This window comes from Globicephala melas, chromosome 3, assembly GCF_963455315.2.
Source record: "Globicephala melas chromosome 3, mGloMel1.2, whole genome shotgun sequence".
NCBI lineage: Eukaryota > Metazoa > Chordata > Mammalia > Artiodactyla > Delphinidae > Globicephala > Globicephala melas.
The window spans coordinates 170,395,512-170,410,061 of record NC_083316.1 but is presented as its reverse complement, the minus strand read 5'-3'; the positions used below and the strand labels follow the sequence as shown (position 1 = coordinate 170,410,061).

The 14,550-nt window shown below is 60.6% G+C and overlaps 1 protein-coding gene across 6 annotated transcripts in view; it reads left to right on the top strand.

The window, feature by feature from the left end:
* APC2 (APC regulator of WNT signaling pathway 2) overlaps positions 1 to 14,550 on the top strand; it is a 26,116-nt gene continuing 11,566 nt past the window's right edge. Inside the window, exons 1-10 of one of the 6 annotated variants that reach the window (XM_030845755.2) lie at positions 1 to 122; positions 6,319 to 6,477; positions 6,624 to 6,714; positions 6,844 to 7,024; positions 7,893 to 8,001; positions 8,155 to 8,268; positions 8,926 to 9,003; positions 9,205 to 9,303; positions 9,833 to 10,223; positions 10,733 to 10,828. In XM_030845755.2, coding sequence (XP_030701615.2) covers positions 69 to 122; positions 6,319 to 6,477; positions 6,624 to 6,714; positions 6,844 to 7,024; positions 7,893 to 8,001; positions 8,155 to 8,268; positions 8,926 to 9,003; positions 9,205 to 9,303; positions 9,833 to 10,223; positions 10,733 to 10,828 — 1,372 coding nt within the window. In that variant the 5' untranslated portion in view covers positions 1 to 68. Of the gene's footprint in view, positions 123 to 1,225; positions 3,629 to 5,439; positions 5,736 to 6,318; positions 6,478 to 6,623; positions 6,715 to 6,843; positions 7,025 to 7,892; positions 8,002 to 8,151; positions 8,269 to 8,925; positions 9,004 to 9,204; positions 9,304 to 9,832; positions 10,224 to 10,732; positions 10,829 to 11,010; positions 13,917 to 14,550 lie in introns of those variants that run through there. The other 5 variants (XM_060297444.1, XM_060297446.1, XM_060297447.1 and 2 more) reach the window with 5 other exon arrangements.

Here is a 14,550-nt window from a genome sequence, read left to right as displayed (position 1 = left end):
GTCCCTCCCACCCCCACCCCCGGCGGCCGAGGGGCGGGGCGCAGACTGATTGAGGCGGCCGCGACTCCATGGGGCTCCTGGGGCTGCTGAGCCTGCTGCACTCGGCCTTCTTCGGGGACCAGGTAGGGCGCGGGGGTCCCGGCCGCGGGGCGTGGGGTCTGGCCGTGGGCGCGGCTGGGGCGGGAGAGCCGCAGCCCGGAATGGGGTGAGGACCGCGGGAACGGTGGTCGCGGCAGCGGGAGGCGCAAGGGCACGCGCAGGGAATCGCCAAGGGTCTGGGGTCTCGCGCAGTCGCTGTGGAGACCGTTGCCAGGGAAACCGCCTCAGGTTGTTCGCAGGGCTGGCAGCCCCTCCCCCGCGCCGCAGCCACAACCCCCCCCCCACTCCGGGTTTGCGCAGGCGCGGCCACGCCGGGCCCAGCCTTCTGCCTCCGAGACAGACCCCCGGACCCCTCCTCATTGCGCAGACCAGAAGACTGGCTACGGCGGGAGGGCTGACGGCGGGGGCGCTGCGAAGAGGATTCGCTCTGCCGAGGCTCCGCCGTGCGCGGGCGGGTGGGGGACCGTGCCACGCCCTACAGCTCTCCAGGCCTCAGTTTCCCCTTCTGGCCGCAGAGCGTAGGGCTGACTTAGATGTTCGCCCACGCGGATGTCCATAGTAATATCCATCCCACCGGGCCCGAGCGCTTTGCTGGCCTCCGAAATCTGAATTCTGGGCCTATAACATCCCCTCTTTAAGAGAAACTGAGGCTGGGAGGGTGCTGCGGGGAGCCCAAGGTCACGCCTCGAGCTGGGCTGGAGCCTGAGCGCGGGGCGGAGGCGCCCGCAGAGGGCACAGCCCAGAGGCCGGCGGGAGCTGTCCGCGGTGCTGAAGGGACCTCAAGCCCGTCCGCTTCACGCCAGGGAAACTGAGGCCCAGAACCGTGGTCAGGCGACCCATCCCGGGTCGGGATTCGGGGACGCGGCCTGGACCAGCCGGCCCCACCCCTCCCCCACCTCCAGTGGCATTCTCTCCTCACCTGTCAGGGCCCTGCCCAGTCACTCAGCCTGAGCCCGTCTCTGTGATCTCATGACCACCTGCTGCCTTCCTGCTCCCTTGTCCCCCACCCCCATCCAGCTCCGAGTCGGGGGACGCTCCTGGTTCCGCCCCCGGCCCCTGACACGGCGGAGGCTCAATGGGGAAGGGGGGGGCGAATCAAGGGGGCAGAGATGCCCGGGGTCAGGCTCAGAAGGCCCAAGAATGAACCTGGCTGTGTGCCAGGCTCGGGGGGCGTTGTTTTATGGTGGCGATGGGGAGAATCGAGCCCTGTGCGGTAGAGGGAGCAGACGATACCAGGGAGGGAGACTGGGAAGAGGCCCCCCACTAGGCCTGGGCACCCCGAGATTGGGCCTGGGGTCCTGAGAGGCTCTGAGGGTTCCGAAGGCTCTTGTCTTTCTAGAATTTACAGTGATGCCCTATTCTGGCTGTGGCTCAAAGATTTACAGGGTCAAGGATTTGCGGTGGTGTCAGGGACGTGATGTTCCAGAGGCTTGCGGACAAGGGCATTTTGCCTTGGGGTCTCAGCCCTCATGTGCTCTCAACCTTCCAGGCCCCAGCCCCACCCAGAGTGGTGAGGAACGCCCAGGGAGGGCCTGGCTGGGCTTGCGCATGAACTCAAGCAACGTGCTCCCTGCCCTGAGCGTCAGTTTTCCCCCGTGAATGAGGACAAGACTGGCCATTGGACCCTCCAAGCCCCCTGCCAGCTCTAACGTTCTGGCTGAGAGGGGCCTGGAGAGCAGTGGCATCTAAGACTGGATGGGGGAGCTGAGACTTCGTCCCATGGGGGTTGGGGCAGGGATTCTCTAACCACCTCCCAGTGAACAAAATGGGAAACTGAGGCCATGCCCCAGGTCATGCAGGGGAGTCAAGGTGGAGCTGAAGTCGGCCCTGGGCTCTGTCCTCTCCCCGCCCCCATTCCAGCTTTGCCCAGTCTGCCCTGCTTTCCCGTGGTCAGCTCAGCCCCAGGACTCCTCCTTCTCTAAACGCCTCATCAGTTCCCTGGTCCAGCCCCACCACCGAAGTCCATATGCCTTGAGTGGGCTCTGAGCTCTCCTGGCTCCAGGCATTGTATGTGCTGTTCCCTCAGCCTGGAATGCTTTTCCCCTCCTTGATCCCATGCCCAGCTCTGATTCATGCTGAAGAGGCCCAGCACCGGTGTCCCCTTCTAGTGCAGCCTTCCCAGCCTCTGGAAAGAGCCCTTCTGCCCATTGCACTCACTCCCGGGTCCCACAGGCTTGGGGCGGCTGTGTTTGGCTCCGGAGGCTCTGGAACACGCAAGGTCCAAGTTCTTTCGGCGCCCCCAGTGTTTTTGTCCTAGGGTGGGACACAAGGGGCCTCCTGCAGCCGGCCCAACAGGAGACACCATGGTAGCCGTGGTCCTTGTGTCCTTGGCTGCCCCTCCTGTCCTGTCCTTCCCTGCACCAGCCCTTACAAAGGCTGCAGCCACCTCCCCATTTTACAGAGGGAGAAACTGAGGGTCTCCAGGTGAACGACTTGCCCTGGCCCCCCAGCCAAGAGAAGACAGAGGCAAGCCCCAAAGCCATGTCATGTCTCCTTCGTCCTTTGGGCAGCAGGCGGCCTGAGCTGCAGCTGCAGATTCGGCCTCTGGGTGTTAAACCCTCAAGTGGCCTCCGGAGACCCACTGACGATCTGAGACAGCTGGGGATGGGTACTCCTGGGAGCCCAGCCCCCTCCCTCCTCTGGCTTCCCTTGTGCAAGGGTGAATTATGGGTCCCACAGGGGACAGACACAGAGAGTCAGAGATTCAGAGAATGTAGGAAGGGCCATGGAGTCACGGAGGCGCTGACACTCTGCCAGGCAGGGGGACAGGGAGAGATGTAGGGTCCCAGCCTGCCTGCCCATCCCCCACGCTCACTCCCCATGTCAGCCAGGACGCTCGACGGGGTGGTCCAGCTAGATCCCCAACCCTGGCCTGCCCTGACCCATCGGATCCAGGCCAGGCCGTATCCGTGGGGAGGGGCTTCCTGCCCCGCCCCTGGAGCTTCCCTCCCTCCACCCTAAGGTTCTGATGTAACACCCAAAACTGGATGGCTTACACTCAAATTCTGCAGATCCAGCCACTGCAGGTTCTGAAACGCCATTTCACCCCGAATGGAGTGGAGGACACAAGGTCATGGTCATTGGGAGGCTCCCTTCCCTAAGGGGGATTCACCCATACACACACGCACGCACACACACACACACACACCCCGCCGAACCCGCTCGGAGGCCCGAAGCCCCGCAGCCGCCGGCGGTCCCAGCCCCGGGTCGCCATTGGCTGTTGCCATGGCACCAGCCCATCTTCCCGTGCCGCCATTGGCCGCCGCGCCTGCATCCCGCATCCTCCCCCGCGCGCTGTGGTCTCGCCCAGCGCCCGGAGTGGCGGCGCCGCCTGGCGAGGCCCGGATTGGGCTTTGTCTAACGCGGAGTCCTCGTCCGCCCCGCCGAAACCCCGGAGCCCTGGAGCCCGCGCCCCGCGGCCGCCCCAGCCCCGGAGGACTGGGAACTTGGGCGGGGCCGGCGTAGCTGCGCGGAGGGAGGAACCCCCAGGCCCTCGGCACCGCAGCCAGCCCAACCCCAGTGAGATAAAGTAAGCGGGCGCCTTCCCTGGGTGGAGGGCAGCGCGGGTGCGGCCTCCGCCTTGCCGGAGTCTCTGTCCTTTTCTCTCTGCCGCGCCTGTAAGCACACAGGCTGGAGCCTCCCGTTTCTTCAGGGCGGAGCCAGAGGAGAAACTGTGTCTCAGGGAGGTGGGCGTCTGCGTCGCTGCAGTTGATCCCATGCAAACACCCACTCACAGGTGTCAATACCCAGACCTCCCAGAGTCTTCGGACAAGCCACTGTGTGTCTTGGGGAATGGTGCTGCACCTCTCTGGGTGGCAGCTTAACTAGAGGACGTGCGGCCCCTCACTGTCATTCAGACAAAACCCCTAGCTATTGGTGCTTTCCTATCGGTGCACACATCTCGGATGCAGTCCCCCGAGGCAGCCTGGGGGTGAGGGGCAGACAGGAGGGAGGAGGTGGCCTGTGACGATGGCAGGAGTTAGGAGAGGTGCTCCGGGCAGGAGAACTGCATGTGAAATGGCCTGGGGGAAAGAGAGCTGCCGGTGGCAGTGATGCGGGCTGTAAGCAGAGGGCTCACAGCTTATGCTGAGGGCACTGGGGAGCCGTGGAGGCATTGGCGCAGGGGAGAAATGGAATCCAACTCGCAACTTGCCCTCTGTCTGTGCATGAAAAGGGGATGTGGGAGGCCGGGAAGAGGCTGGCGAGGCTGCCCCGGGAGGGGCCAGCTGGGTAGAGCTTGAGGGGCTGGTGGGAGTGTGGTGTTGGGGACCCAGGTTGGAATGGGAGGGAGCCTGATGCGTGGCCCTGCTACCAAGTTCAGTCTGATGGGGACGCAGGAGTGACCACTGGGTCACTCCTGTGGGGGGAGTGAAAGGTCTGAGGCTCGGTCTGGGCCATTCCAGAAAAGCCCCTTGGGGGCAGCCTGGGGAGAGGGCCCCAGGAGGGGTCTGGGTTTGCCGAGTGGGAGGGGCATGCATGGGACTAGTGCTTCCCCCTGGCTGGGCATGGCATGGTGGCCTCAGCCAGGACACAGGGCCCCAGCCGGACCCCAGGGATCTTGCCACAGCGCCAGTGGGTCCTGATCCCCAGCTGGGACCCCCAACTGAGCCTCGGGCAGGATCAGTGTCAGGGTAAGAGAGGGGACTGTGGTCCTCAGGCGCCAGCCTCCCCCACCTGACACACTGTCACCCATGGGACTGTCCTGTCTGCTCCATGACCACCATCCCACCTGGCCCTCTAGTCGGCCCATAAGATAAGCCTGGTAGACCGAGTTCTCCCCATTCCTCAGATGTGCAAACCGAGGCCTGCAGCGGGGGAGGGGCTTGTGTGCTTCCAGCACTGCCTGACTTGTGACCACTTCCAGGACGGTGTCTGGGTCCCAGTCATGCCTGCTGCGTCCCCCCAGGCTCAGTTTCTCTCTCTGGGAGCAGTCGAATGCTGATCCTTGAGGCTCAAGGCTCAGGACTGTGACAAGGTGTCAGATGACAAGGCCAGGCACGCAGTAGGTCCTCTGAGTGGTTAGAATGGACTGACTCCTCCTTGGGGCCGAGCCCCCCCTACCCCTACTCCAGGCCCAGCTGTGCCCACAGTGGGTGGGGGGGGCTCCTGGGGGGAAGGAGAGGGAGAATGAGTGAGCGAGTGAAGGAATGGGTGTGCCCCGGTGGTGGAGGGAGAGGGAAGGGGCAGGTGCCCCCCTGTGGGCAGGGGCGGCTGACTGATTTGGGGAGGGGGCTCAGGCGGGCAGGGGGAGGGGGCTCCCAGGGAGGAGGTGGCGGAGGGGATGGGCTGCCATTGGTGCATCTCAGACAAAGGCGGAGGGAGGGGGTGAGGGCTGATGGGAAGGGAACAAAGAGGAAAGGGGGGCCGGTGGTGGGACGGCTCGGTCAGGATGGCCAAGCCAGGGAGGAGACACCGGCTAGCTGGACAGAGGGAGGAGGCTGGGCTGTAGCAAGAAGGGCAGCCAGACACACAAAGAGCAAGTGGCAGTGGCGGCTCCAGGGGCGGGGGCAGGGGCCTCCGGGGGCTCTAGGGACAGAGCGCTGACCGGAGGGGCATCAGGGCCGAGCAGGTAGCTACTCCAGATCCAGCCGCTGCTGGAGGGGGTGTCCGGGCTGCAGACCCCCAGGATGACTACGGTGGGTTTGTGTCTGGCTGGCTGGCTGTCCAGCTGCTGGGGCCACCATCAGCCCGTCCATCGCTTTCTTAGAACCTTCACGGCGTTCTTATTGGCCAGCATCTGGGCCAGCTGGTAGTCTGTCCACCCAGCCTCTGGGCGGCTGTGCTCATTCAGGAGAGGGTCTTGGCTGTCCGTCCATCTGTCTGTTTGTCTCTCTCTCTCTGGCTGTGTATCTCTGAGCCTGGTGGCATTGGGCTGGTGAGTCCCCCTGCCAGTTTCAACTGTCTGGCTGTCCGTCTGTGTGTCTAAAAGCCCCACAGTGATGGCCAGTGTCTGTCTGTGTCTTGTCTGTTGGTCAGTTCAGCTGTCTGTCTGAACACCTCTCCGACAGTTCTGTCCCTCTGTCTCCCGTTGTCCCTGCCTATGTCCGTCACTCCAACTGCCAGGCCGTCTGTCCCCCAGATTCCCTGGGCCAGCACCATCCCGCCTGCAGCAGTCCACGCCAGCCACCCCTGCCTGAGACCCAACCCAGGGCTGGAACTTAGGTCGAGGGCCGCCCCCTACCCAGACCCTCAGATCATCCCTCTCTCCCGTGGGCCCAGGCGCTGCAGGAGCTGAAGATGACGAGCTCCGTGGCGCCCTACGAGCAGCTGGTGCGGCAGGTGGAGGCCTTGAAGGCCGAGAACAGTCACCTGAGGCAGGAGCTTCGGGATAACTCAAGCCACTTGTCCAAGCTGGAGACAGAAACGTCGGGCATGAAGGTGCGAGGGGAGGCTGGGCGGAGGACGTGGACCCGGGTCACAGGGACAAACACCAGCGCGCTGGGCCCAGGGATGGGCAGGCAGGACAGGGGCATCTCACAGGGGGCTGGACCACTGACCGCTCTCTTTCCGGCCTCCATGTTCAGGAGGTCCTGAAGCACTTGCAGGGCAAGCTGGAGCAGGAGGCCCGCGTGCTGGTGTCCTCGGGGCAGACCGAGGTGCTGGAGCAGCTGAAAGGTGAGGGGCTGGCCTGGGGACCCCCCCCCCCGCACGTTGGGGCCAATGCTGGTCTGCTTCCTGAGGGAGCTGGGAGGAGGGGGCGCAGGGGGCGTGCTGACGTCAGCCTCTCCCTCTGCGCCCATCCAGCCCTGCAGATGGACATCACCAGCCTGTACAACCTCAAGTTCCAGCCCCCGGCTCTGGTCCCTGAGCCCACTGCCCGGACCCCCGAGGGAAGCCCGGTGCACAGCTCTGGGCCCTCCAAGGACAGCTTTGGGGAGCTGAGCCGGGCCACCATCCAGCTGCTAGAGGAACTGGACCGGGAACGGTGAGATGGTGGGGAACCTTGCGACAGGCAGTGGTCACAAGGCTCCACCCACATCATGAGCCCCCTTGCCCACTCCCTGCCCCATCCCCATGTGGTGCCTCAGCCCCCTTTCCTGGCCCAACTGACCTCAGCTGGAGGACAAGGGGGGGGGTGTTCCTGGCAGAGGGGAAGGTTCCTGGGAGACGTCCCCAGGGGTCCTGGACACACAGGCGTCACCAGGGACAGGGCTGTGTCCAGTGCCAGGGCTCACAGTCAGGCCTGGAGCCAGAGAGACTCAAGGCAGCCTTTGTGGAGAAAGGGCTGCGGCCCAAGAAACCTGGGCTTGAGGCCAGAAGGAGGAGGCAGGGTCTGGGTACCTAGCTCAGCTCAGCTGCGTTGTGTGCGGTCAGACGGGGAAGTTCTGGAGCAGCCTGGAGTTAAGTCCATGCTTTGCTGTCTGACCTCAAGCAAGAACCCTAGCCCCTGCCAGCCTCAGACTTCTGCTCTGTAAAATGGAAATAGCAGTGTCTCCTCACAGGGTGTGAAGAGGGAGACTCTACTGCACCTGGAGCAATCCGAGCCTGAAGTTTGCCCTGTGTAGGCTAGAGGGAGATTAGCCGGTGTTCGAGAGCTGTTAGAACAGCCTCCTCAGAGCCTTTCTCCGAGGACCAAAATTTACAAAGGAGTTACCTTTTTTACTTTCAAATAATTTCTGCACTCCATCCCCACCCCAGTGCCAGGGGCACCACGGGCGAGACTTTGCCACACTACCTATTAAACTTGGCACCCAGTAAGCACCCCAGAAGTGATTACAAAAGTCAGGGTAAACAAACACGTGGCAACGTCTCCCGCTCTGTGAGCCCGCGTCCACCGACCGGCCCTCCGCCAGGTGTTTCCTATTGAATGAGATCGAGAAGGAGGAGAAGGAGAAGCTCTGGTATTACTCGCAGCTGCAGGGCCTATCCAAGCGCCTGGACGAACTCCCGCACGTGGAGACGGTGAGCGCGCGGAGCAGCCCGGGATTTTGCAGTGCCCCGCCCCGCCCCGCCCCACCCCGCCCATGGCGGGGGGCGGAGTGGAGCGGAGGCCCAGCCCTCGCCCGGGTATCGCCCCCCCTCAGCTCACCGAGGCCCACCCGCCCCTCCCAGCAGTTCTCGATGCAGATGGATCTGATCCGGCAGCAGCTGGAGTTCGAAGCCCAGCACATCCGCTCGCTGATGGAGGAGCGCTTCGGCACCTCGGACGAGATGGTGCAGCGGGCGCAGGTGCGGCTGGGGCGGAGCCTGGGCGGAGCCATACACCAGCGGGAGGATCAGAGCGCAGATATTGTTGTGGGAGGAGCGCAGATATTGTTAATGGGCGGGGTTATATGCCTGCGGGCGAATCAGAGGACAGAGACTCCTGCGGGTGGGGCCTGACGCAGGACGCGGAGCCAGAGTTAAGAGCGGAGTGTGAGCGGAGCCATAGGGGGCTTAGCGCAGACCCCGGCTCAGAGGACAGAGTCCCAGAACGATAGGGACGGGGCGACCAGTGCGAGGAACCGAGTCTGACCAAGACTTGGGCGTTGACAGTCAAATGGCGGGACCAAGTCAGAAAATAGGTGGGTCCGGAGGGATGGCCTGGGGTTTAAGTTGTGGGCGGGGCCAGAGCCTGGGCTTGAGGGTTGGACCTTGGGTGGGATCAGGAAGTGGAGTCAGATAACTGGGGGGGTGGGGGTGGGGGTGTTGAGAGTGGGTGGGCCATATCAAGGAGGAGGCGGGGTCAGAGCCCAGGGTGGGGTTTTGGCAATGGATGGGGCCAAACCAGGGACTGGGTGGAGTCAGCATGGGGCAGGATTTGGACTGGGGAAGGGGCCATATTGGGAGTGTGGGCGGAGTCGGAGCCAGGTGGGATTTCCTCAGTGTGCCCTTTCTCCCACGCAGATCCGTGCTTCCCGCCTGGAGCAGATAGACAAGGAATTGCTGTCGGCACAGGACCGGGTGCAACAGACCGAGCCCCAGGTACCAGGAGGGGCGAAGTCAGAGCCCTAGTGCGTGGTGACAGCCCCAGGCAGCAGGGAGACCCCCAGGCCCTGCCCAGGGTTCAGGAATCCGTCTGCGGCCCCCGCCACATCGTCGTGGGGGTAGGGCAGGCATCAGCAGCCTGGGCGCTTTGTGGGGTGCCCCTGGGCGGAACCCGCAGGCCTGGCGTTCTCCCCACAGGCCTTGCTGGCAGTGAAGTCGATGCCGATGGATGAGGACCCAGAGGCCGAGGTCCCCACGCACCCTGAGGATGGTGCCCCTCAGCCGGGCAACAGCAAGGTGAGGGGAGTCCGGGGGGGGGGATGCTGAGAGGCGGGGTGGGGGCAGTGGCGGCCGGCTGGGTTGGGATACACGGTGAAGTGGGTCCTGCATCCCTGCTGCATTCGAAGGCCCCTCCCTCTCCAGCCCTCCCTAAAGCAACCCCAGGTGTGGGAGGGTCATCCTGAGTTGGAGTGAGTCGGGAGGTTGGGTTGTGGTGCGGAGCCTGGCGTGGGTGTGGATACCTGTTCTGTGTATTTGAGGGGCACTCTGGACTTAGATGTAGGGGGTCACCCCTAGGAGTACTGGTGAAGCTGATGGGGTGGACATTTGGCTCTCATGGGCTGGGGGCATCTCTGCAGTGGTGTGTGCGTGTGTGTGTGTGTTGCTCCCCGGGAGGATGCAGGGTGAGGGTAGTGGGGTGAGCAAGAGATTCTCCTGGGCTGAAGTCATAGGACTCTCATCCGTTTAGGGGGAGTGCAGGTGGGCCCGTCTGGGGCCAGGTGAACCAGGCGGGGCTCCCCACCCTGACATCTCCTGCCCCTCGCAGGTGGAGGTGGTCTTCTGGCTGCTGTCCATGCTGGCGACGCGTGACCAGGAGGACACGGCACGGACGCTGCTCGCCATGTCCAGCTCACCTGAGAGCTGCGTGGCCATGCGCCGCTCGGGCTGCCTGCCGCTGCTGCTGCAGATCCTGCACGGCACCGAGGCCGGGGCTGGGGGTCGCAACGGGACCCCAGGGGCGCCGGGAGCCAAGGATGCGCGCATGCGCGCCAACGCAGCGCTGCACAACATCGTCTTCTCCCAGCCGGACCAGGGTCTGGCGCGCAAGGAAATGCGCGTCCTGCACGTGCTCGAGCAGATCCGTGCCTACTGTGAGACCTGCTGGGACTGGCTGCAGGCCCGGGACGGTGGGCCCGAGGGCAGCGGCGCCGGCGGCGGTGAGTGAGTGAGCAGCTTCTGTGCGCTGGGCGGCAGTCTGGGCTCCCCAGGTGCCAGGGCAGCACCGCTGGCAGTAACAGCGGCCTATGGCTTTTGCCGGGCACCTGCTCTGTGCCACGCGCCGGCTGAGGCCTCCTGGGAACCTGTGAAGACAGACTGGCAAAGGGATAGCCACAAGGTGGACGCTCAAGAAACGGTCGTTGATTGAATGGAAAGATTGTAGTTAACCCTCGAAAGGCGGGGGCAGAGTTTGAGATTCCTAGCTGTTGGGGCCGCCTGCAAAGTTAGTATCAGATGCTAAGCACCAGGCTAGGTGAGGCAGGCCCCTCCTCGTTCACTTCAGAGGGGCCGATGCTCTGGGGGTGACCCCGCGCGCCCGGCGGGCAGCACTTTGTAAAGCTCCAGGTCTTGGCAGGTCTGCAGGGTGGAGACTGCAGGGAGGGGCGGGGACCCACCAGGCGACATTTCCTGCAGTGGAAGGGCTCTGACCCGGTCCCCTTGCCCACAGCCCCGGTCCCCATCGAGCCACAGATCTGCCAGGCCACCTGCGCCGTGATGAAGCTCTCCTTCGACGAGGAATACCGCCGTGCCATGAACGAGCTGGGTGAGTGCCCCTCGCCGCCCCTGCGAGCTGGAGCTATCTGGACGGCCTCCGGGCCTCACCCAGTGCAGGGCAGATTCTCGGCACTAGTGGTCCTGGGGCTCAGAGAACAGGGGAGAGGCCGGGAAGGCAGGAGAAAAGGTGAATCGGAGCTACTGGGTGGTCGAGGCGGAGCGACCCTGTGAAGTTTTAGGTTTGGGAGTACTGCAGCATCTTTTCCGCATAAAAGTAATCAAAACATGGGGAAAGGAAACATCAAGGGCCAAACGAGGCACTACTTCTCACCCAGCAGATGGTCAAACCAAAGGTGCTGTAAGGTCTCACGTGGTCCGGCCACATAGACTCGGGCGCTCGAAACCCAATGTGGGTGTGGGGGGGAGCGCCCAGGAGCAGCCTTTCCGGGAGGGGCATCTGGAGTGGCGGACATTTTACAAGAGGGCACAGGTCTGGAGTCCTTCCTCCGCCAGCCGGTCCAGGGACGGCTGGAGGTTACCAAGCTCCTTCCGAGAGGCCTGCACACTCAGTGCTATGTTGATAATTCCACGAAGATGCGATCTGCCTTTTTCACTCTCGTGCGCATGTGTGTTCAGAGGGGTTTTTCCAGGCACTCCTACTCTGAGGACCGCTGGGCTGTGCGTTCTGGGGTTAAAAGATTTCTCCGTTTTCATTTCTAGTGTGGTAAATATTTTTTGTTTATTGAAGTATAGTTGATTTACAATATTGTGTTAGTTTCAGGTGTAAAGGGATGCAGTTACCTATACATTCTTCTTTTATATTCTTTTCCATTATGGTTTATCACAGGATATTGAATATGGTTCCCTGTGCTTTACAGTAGGACCTTGTTGTGCATCTATCCTATATATAATAGTTTACATCTGCTAACCCCAGCCTCCCACTCCATCCCTCCCCCAACCCCCTCCCCCCTGGCAACCATAAGTCTCTTCTCTGTGCCCATGAGTCTGTTTCTGTTTCGTAGATAAGTTCATTTGTGTCATATTTTAGATGCCACATAAAAGTGATATCATATGGTATTTGTCTGACATACTTTACTTAGTATGATAATCTCTGGGCTCATCCATGTTGCTGCAAATGGCATTATTTCATTCTTTTTTTTAAGGCCTAGTAATATTCCATTGTATCTATATATACCACATTTTCTTTATCCACTCATCAGTCAATGGACATTTAGGTTGCTTCCATGTCTTGGCTATTGTAAATGGTGCTGCTGTGAACACAGGGGCGCATGTATCTTTTCAAATTCTAGTTTTGTCCGGGTATATGCTCAGGAGTGGGATTGCTGGATCATATAGTAACTCTATTTTTAGTTGTTTAAGGATCCTCCATACTGTTCTCCATAATGGCTGCACCAACTTACATCCCCACCAACAGTGTAGGAGGGTTCCCTTTTCTCCACACCCTCTCCAGCATTTGTTATTTGTAGACGTTTTAACGATGGCCATTCTGACGGGTGTGAGGTGGTAGCTCATGGTAGTTTTGATTTGCCTTTCTCTAAGAATAAGTGACGTCGAGCATCTTTGCACGTGCCTCTTGGCCATCTGTATGTCTTCCTTGGAGAAATGTCTATTTAGGTCTTCTGCCCATTTTTTGATTGGGATGTTTGTTTTGTTGTTGGTGGCAGTATCATAAATATTGAGCTGTGACCCAAGTGAACTCTTTGGGGTCCTCAAAAAAATGTTCAGCGTGTACAGGGGTCCCGAGATGGAAATGCTGGCATGTCACTGGTGTCTGTCAGTCAGGCAAGGGATGCGTGATGAGCTGAGTGGCTCATCCAGTGAACGTGCCCCACGCACAGTTCAGTTCAACCTCTTTTTCCCTATTGTTATTTTTTTCCTTTGTGTGGGTTCCCGGGAGTGGCGTTTCCAGATTAAGAAGCAAAAAGGCTTTGGAAGCTCCCCACTCTGACTTATAATTACGTATTTAAACATTTTTTAAATTTTAATTTTTTTTGGCCACGCTGCAGAGCTTATGGGATCTTAGTTCCCCAATCAGGGATTGAACCTGGGCCCTCAGCAGTGAAAGCACCGAGTCCTAACCACTGGACCGCCAGGGAATTCCCTAAACATTTTTTTAAACTGTGGTAAATTATATGTAACATAAAATTTACTGTCTTAACCATTTTTAATCTTATCTTCCCAAACTGAAACCCTGTCCCCATTAACCACTCAGCCCCCCATCCCCCTCCCCAGCCCCTGGCAACCACGAACCCATGCTGTGTGTCTGTGGTTCTGCCTGTTCTGGACGTTTCCCATCAATGGAATCACACACTGTGTGTCTGGCTTCTCTCACTGAGCATCGTGTTCTCCGGGTCCGTCCATGTGGTAGCGAGGGTCAGGGCTTCACCCCTTTTCGTGGCTGAGGGACGTCCCCGTGTGTGGAGGGACACGGTGTGTTTCTCCATCGTCTGGTGATGGACACTCAGGCTGTTTCCACCTTCTGGCTGCTGTGACTCGTGCTGCTGTGCACACACACGTACAGGTTCGCTTTGGAAGTTTGTAGGTTTGTGTTGCTAAGCCCCTTCCCCAGGGTGGTCCCCACTGGCGTGCTCTTCAGCAAAGCTGCCTCATCGGTCCCGGGTCCTGAGGACGATCCTGTTGCCGAACAAGGGGGAAGGGCTGTGTGTGTTTGGGTTCCTGCAGGTTCTTTCCCTTCTGCTCCCGCTGACCATTTACTCTTTAAAAAAAATTATTTATTTGGCTGCACCAGGTCTTAGTTGCAGCATGCAGAATCTTTTTCTTTAACTAAAAAAAATTTTTTGGCTGCGTTGGGGTCTTTGTTGCTGCGCGTGGGCTTTCTCTAGTGCGGCAAGCAGGGGCTGCTCTTCGTTGTGGTGCACGGGCTTCTTCTCATTGCGGTGGCTTCTCTTGTTGCGGAGCACGGGCTCTAGGCGCACGGGCTTCAGTAGTTGTGGCACATGGGCTCAGTGGTTGTGGCTTGCGGGCTTTAGAGCGCAGGCTCAATAGTTGTGGCGTACAGGCTTAGTTCCTCCGCGGCATGTGGGATCTTCCTGGACCAGGGCTCGAACCCGTGTCCCGTGCATTGGCAGGTGGATTCTTAACCACTGCACCACCAGGTAAGTCCCCATGCAGAATCTTTTAGTTGGGACATGCAGGCTTTTAGTTGCAGCATGTGGGATCTAGTTCCCTGACCAGGAATCGAACCCCGGGCACCCCTTGCTTTGGAAGCATGGAGTCTTAACCGCTGGACCACCAGGGAAGTCCCGACCATTTACTCTTTGTAAAGTGAGAACCCAGTTGTCCTAGTGAGTAAAGAACTGTATGTGCAGGAACCTCCCTGGCGGTCCAGTGGTTAAGACTCCGTGCTTCCACTGCAGGGGCCGCGGGTCTGATTCCGGGTCGGGGAACTAAGATCCCACATGCTCTGTGGCATGGCCAAAAAACTAAAAGAAAAAAAAGGAAAAAAAAGTCGCGTGTGTGAGCCATCAGCAGTGGCTCCTGAGCACACGCCGTCTGGTCCGTCCTGGGGACGCAGCGGGGCAGCCACCAGCCCTGCCCTCAGCGGCTTGCTGGCTAATGCTTTGGGAACTTCTCATCTGGGGAGTTGGGGGCTTCCCTGAGGAAGTCACTCTTGAGCAGAAGGGGACCCAGGAAACTGGGCGAACAGTGGGGAAGAGCATCCCGGGCAGAGGGAACAGCAATGTGCAAAGGCCCGGCAGCCGGACGAAGTGTGACTGGGGGCTGAGGGCA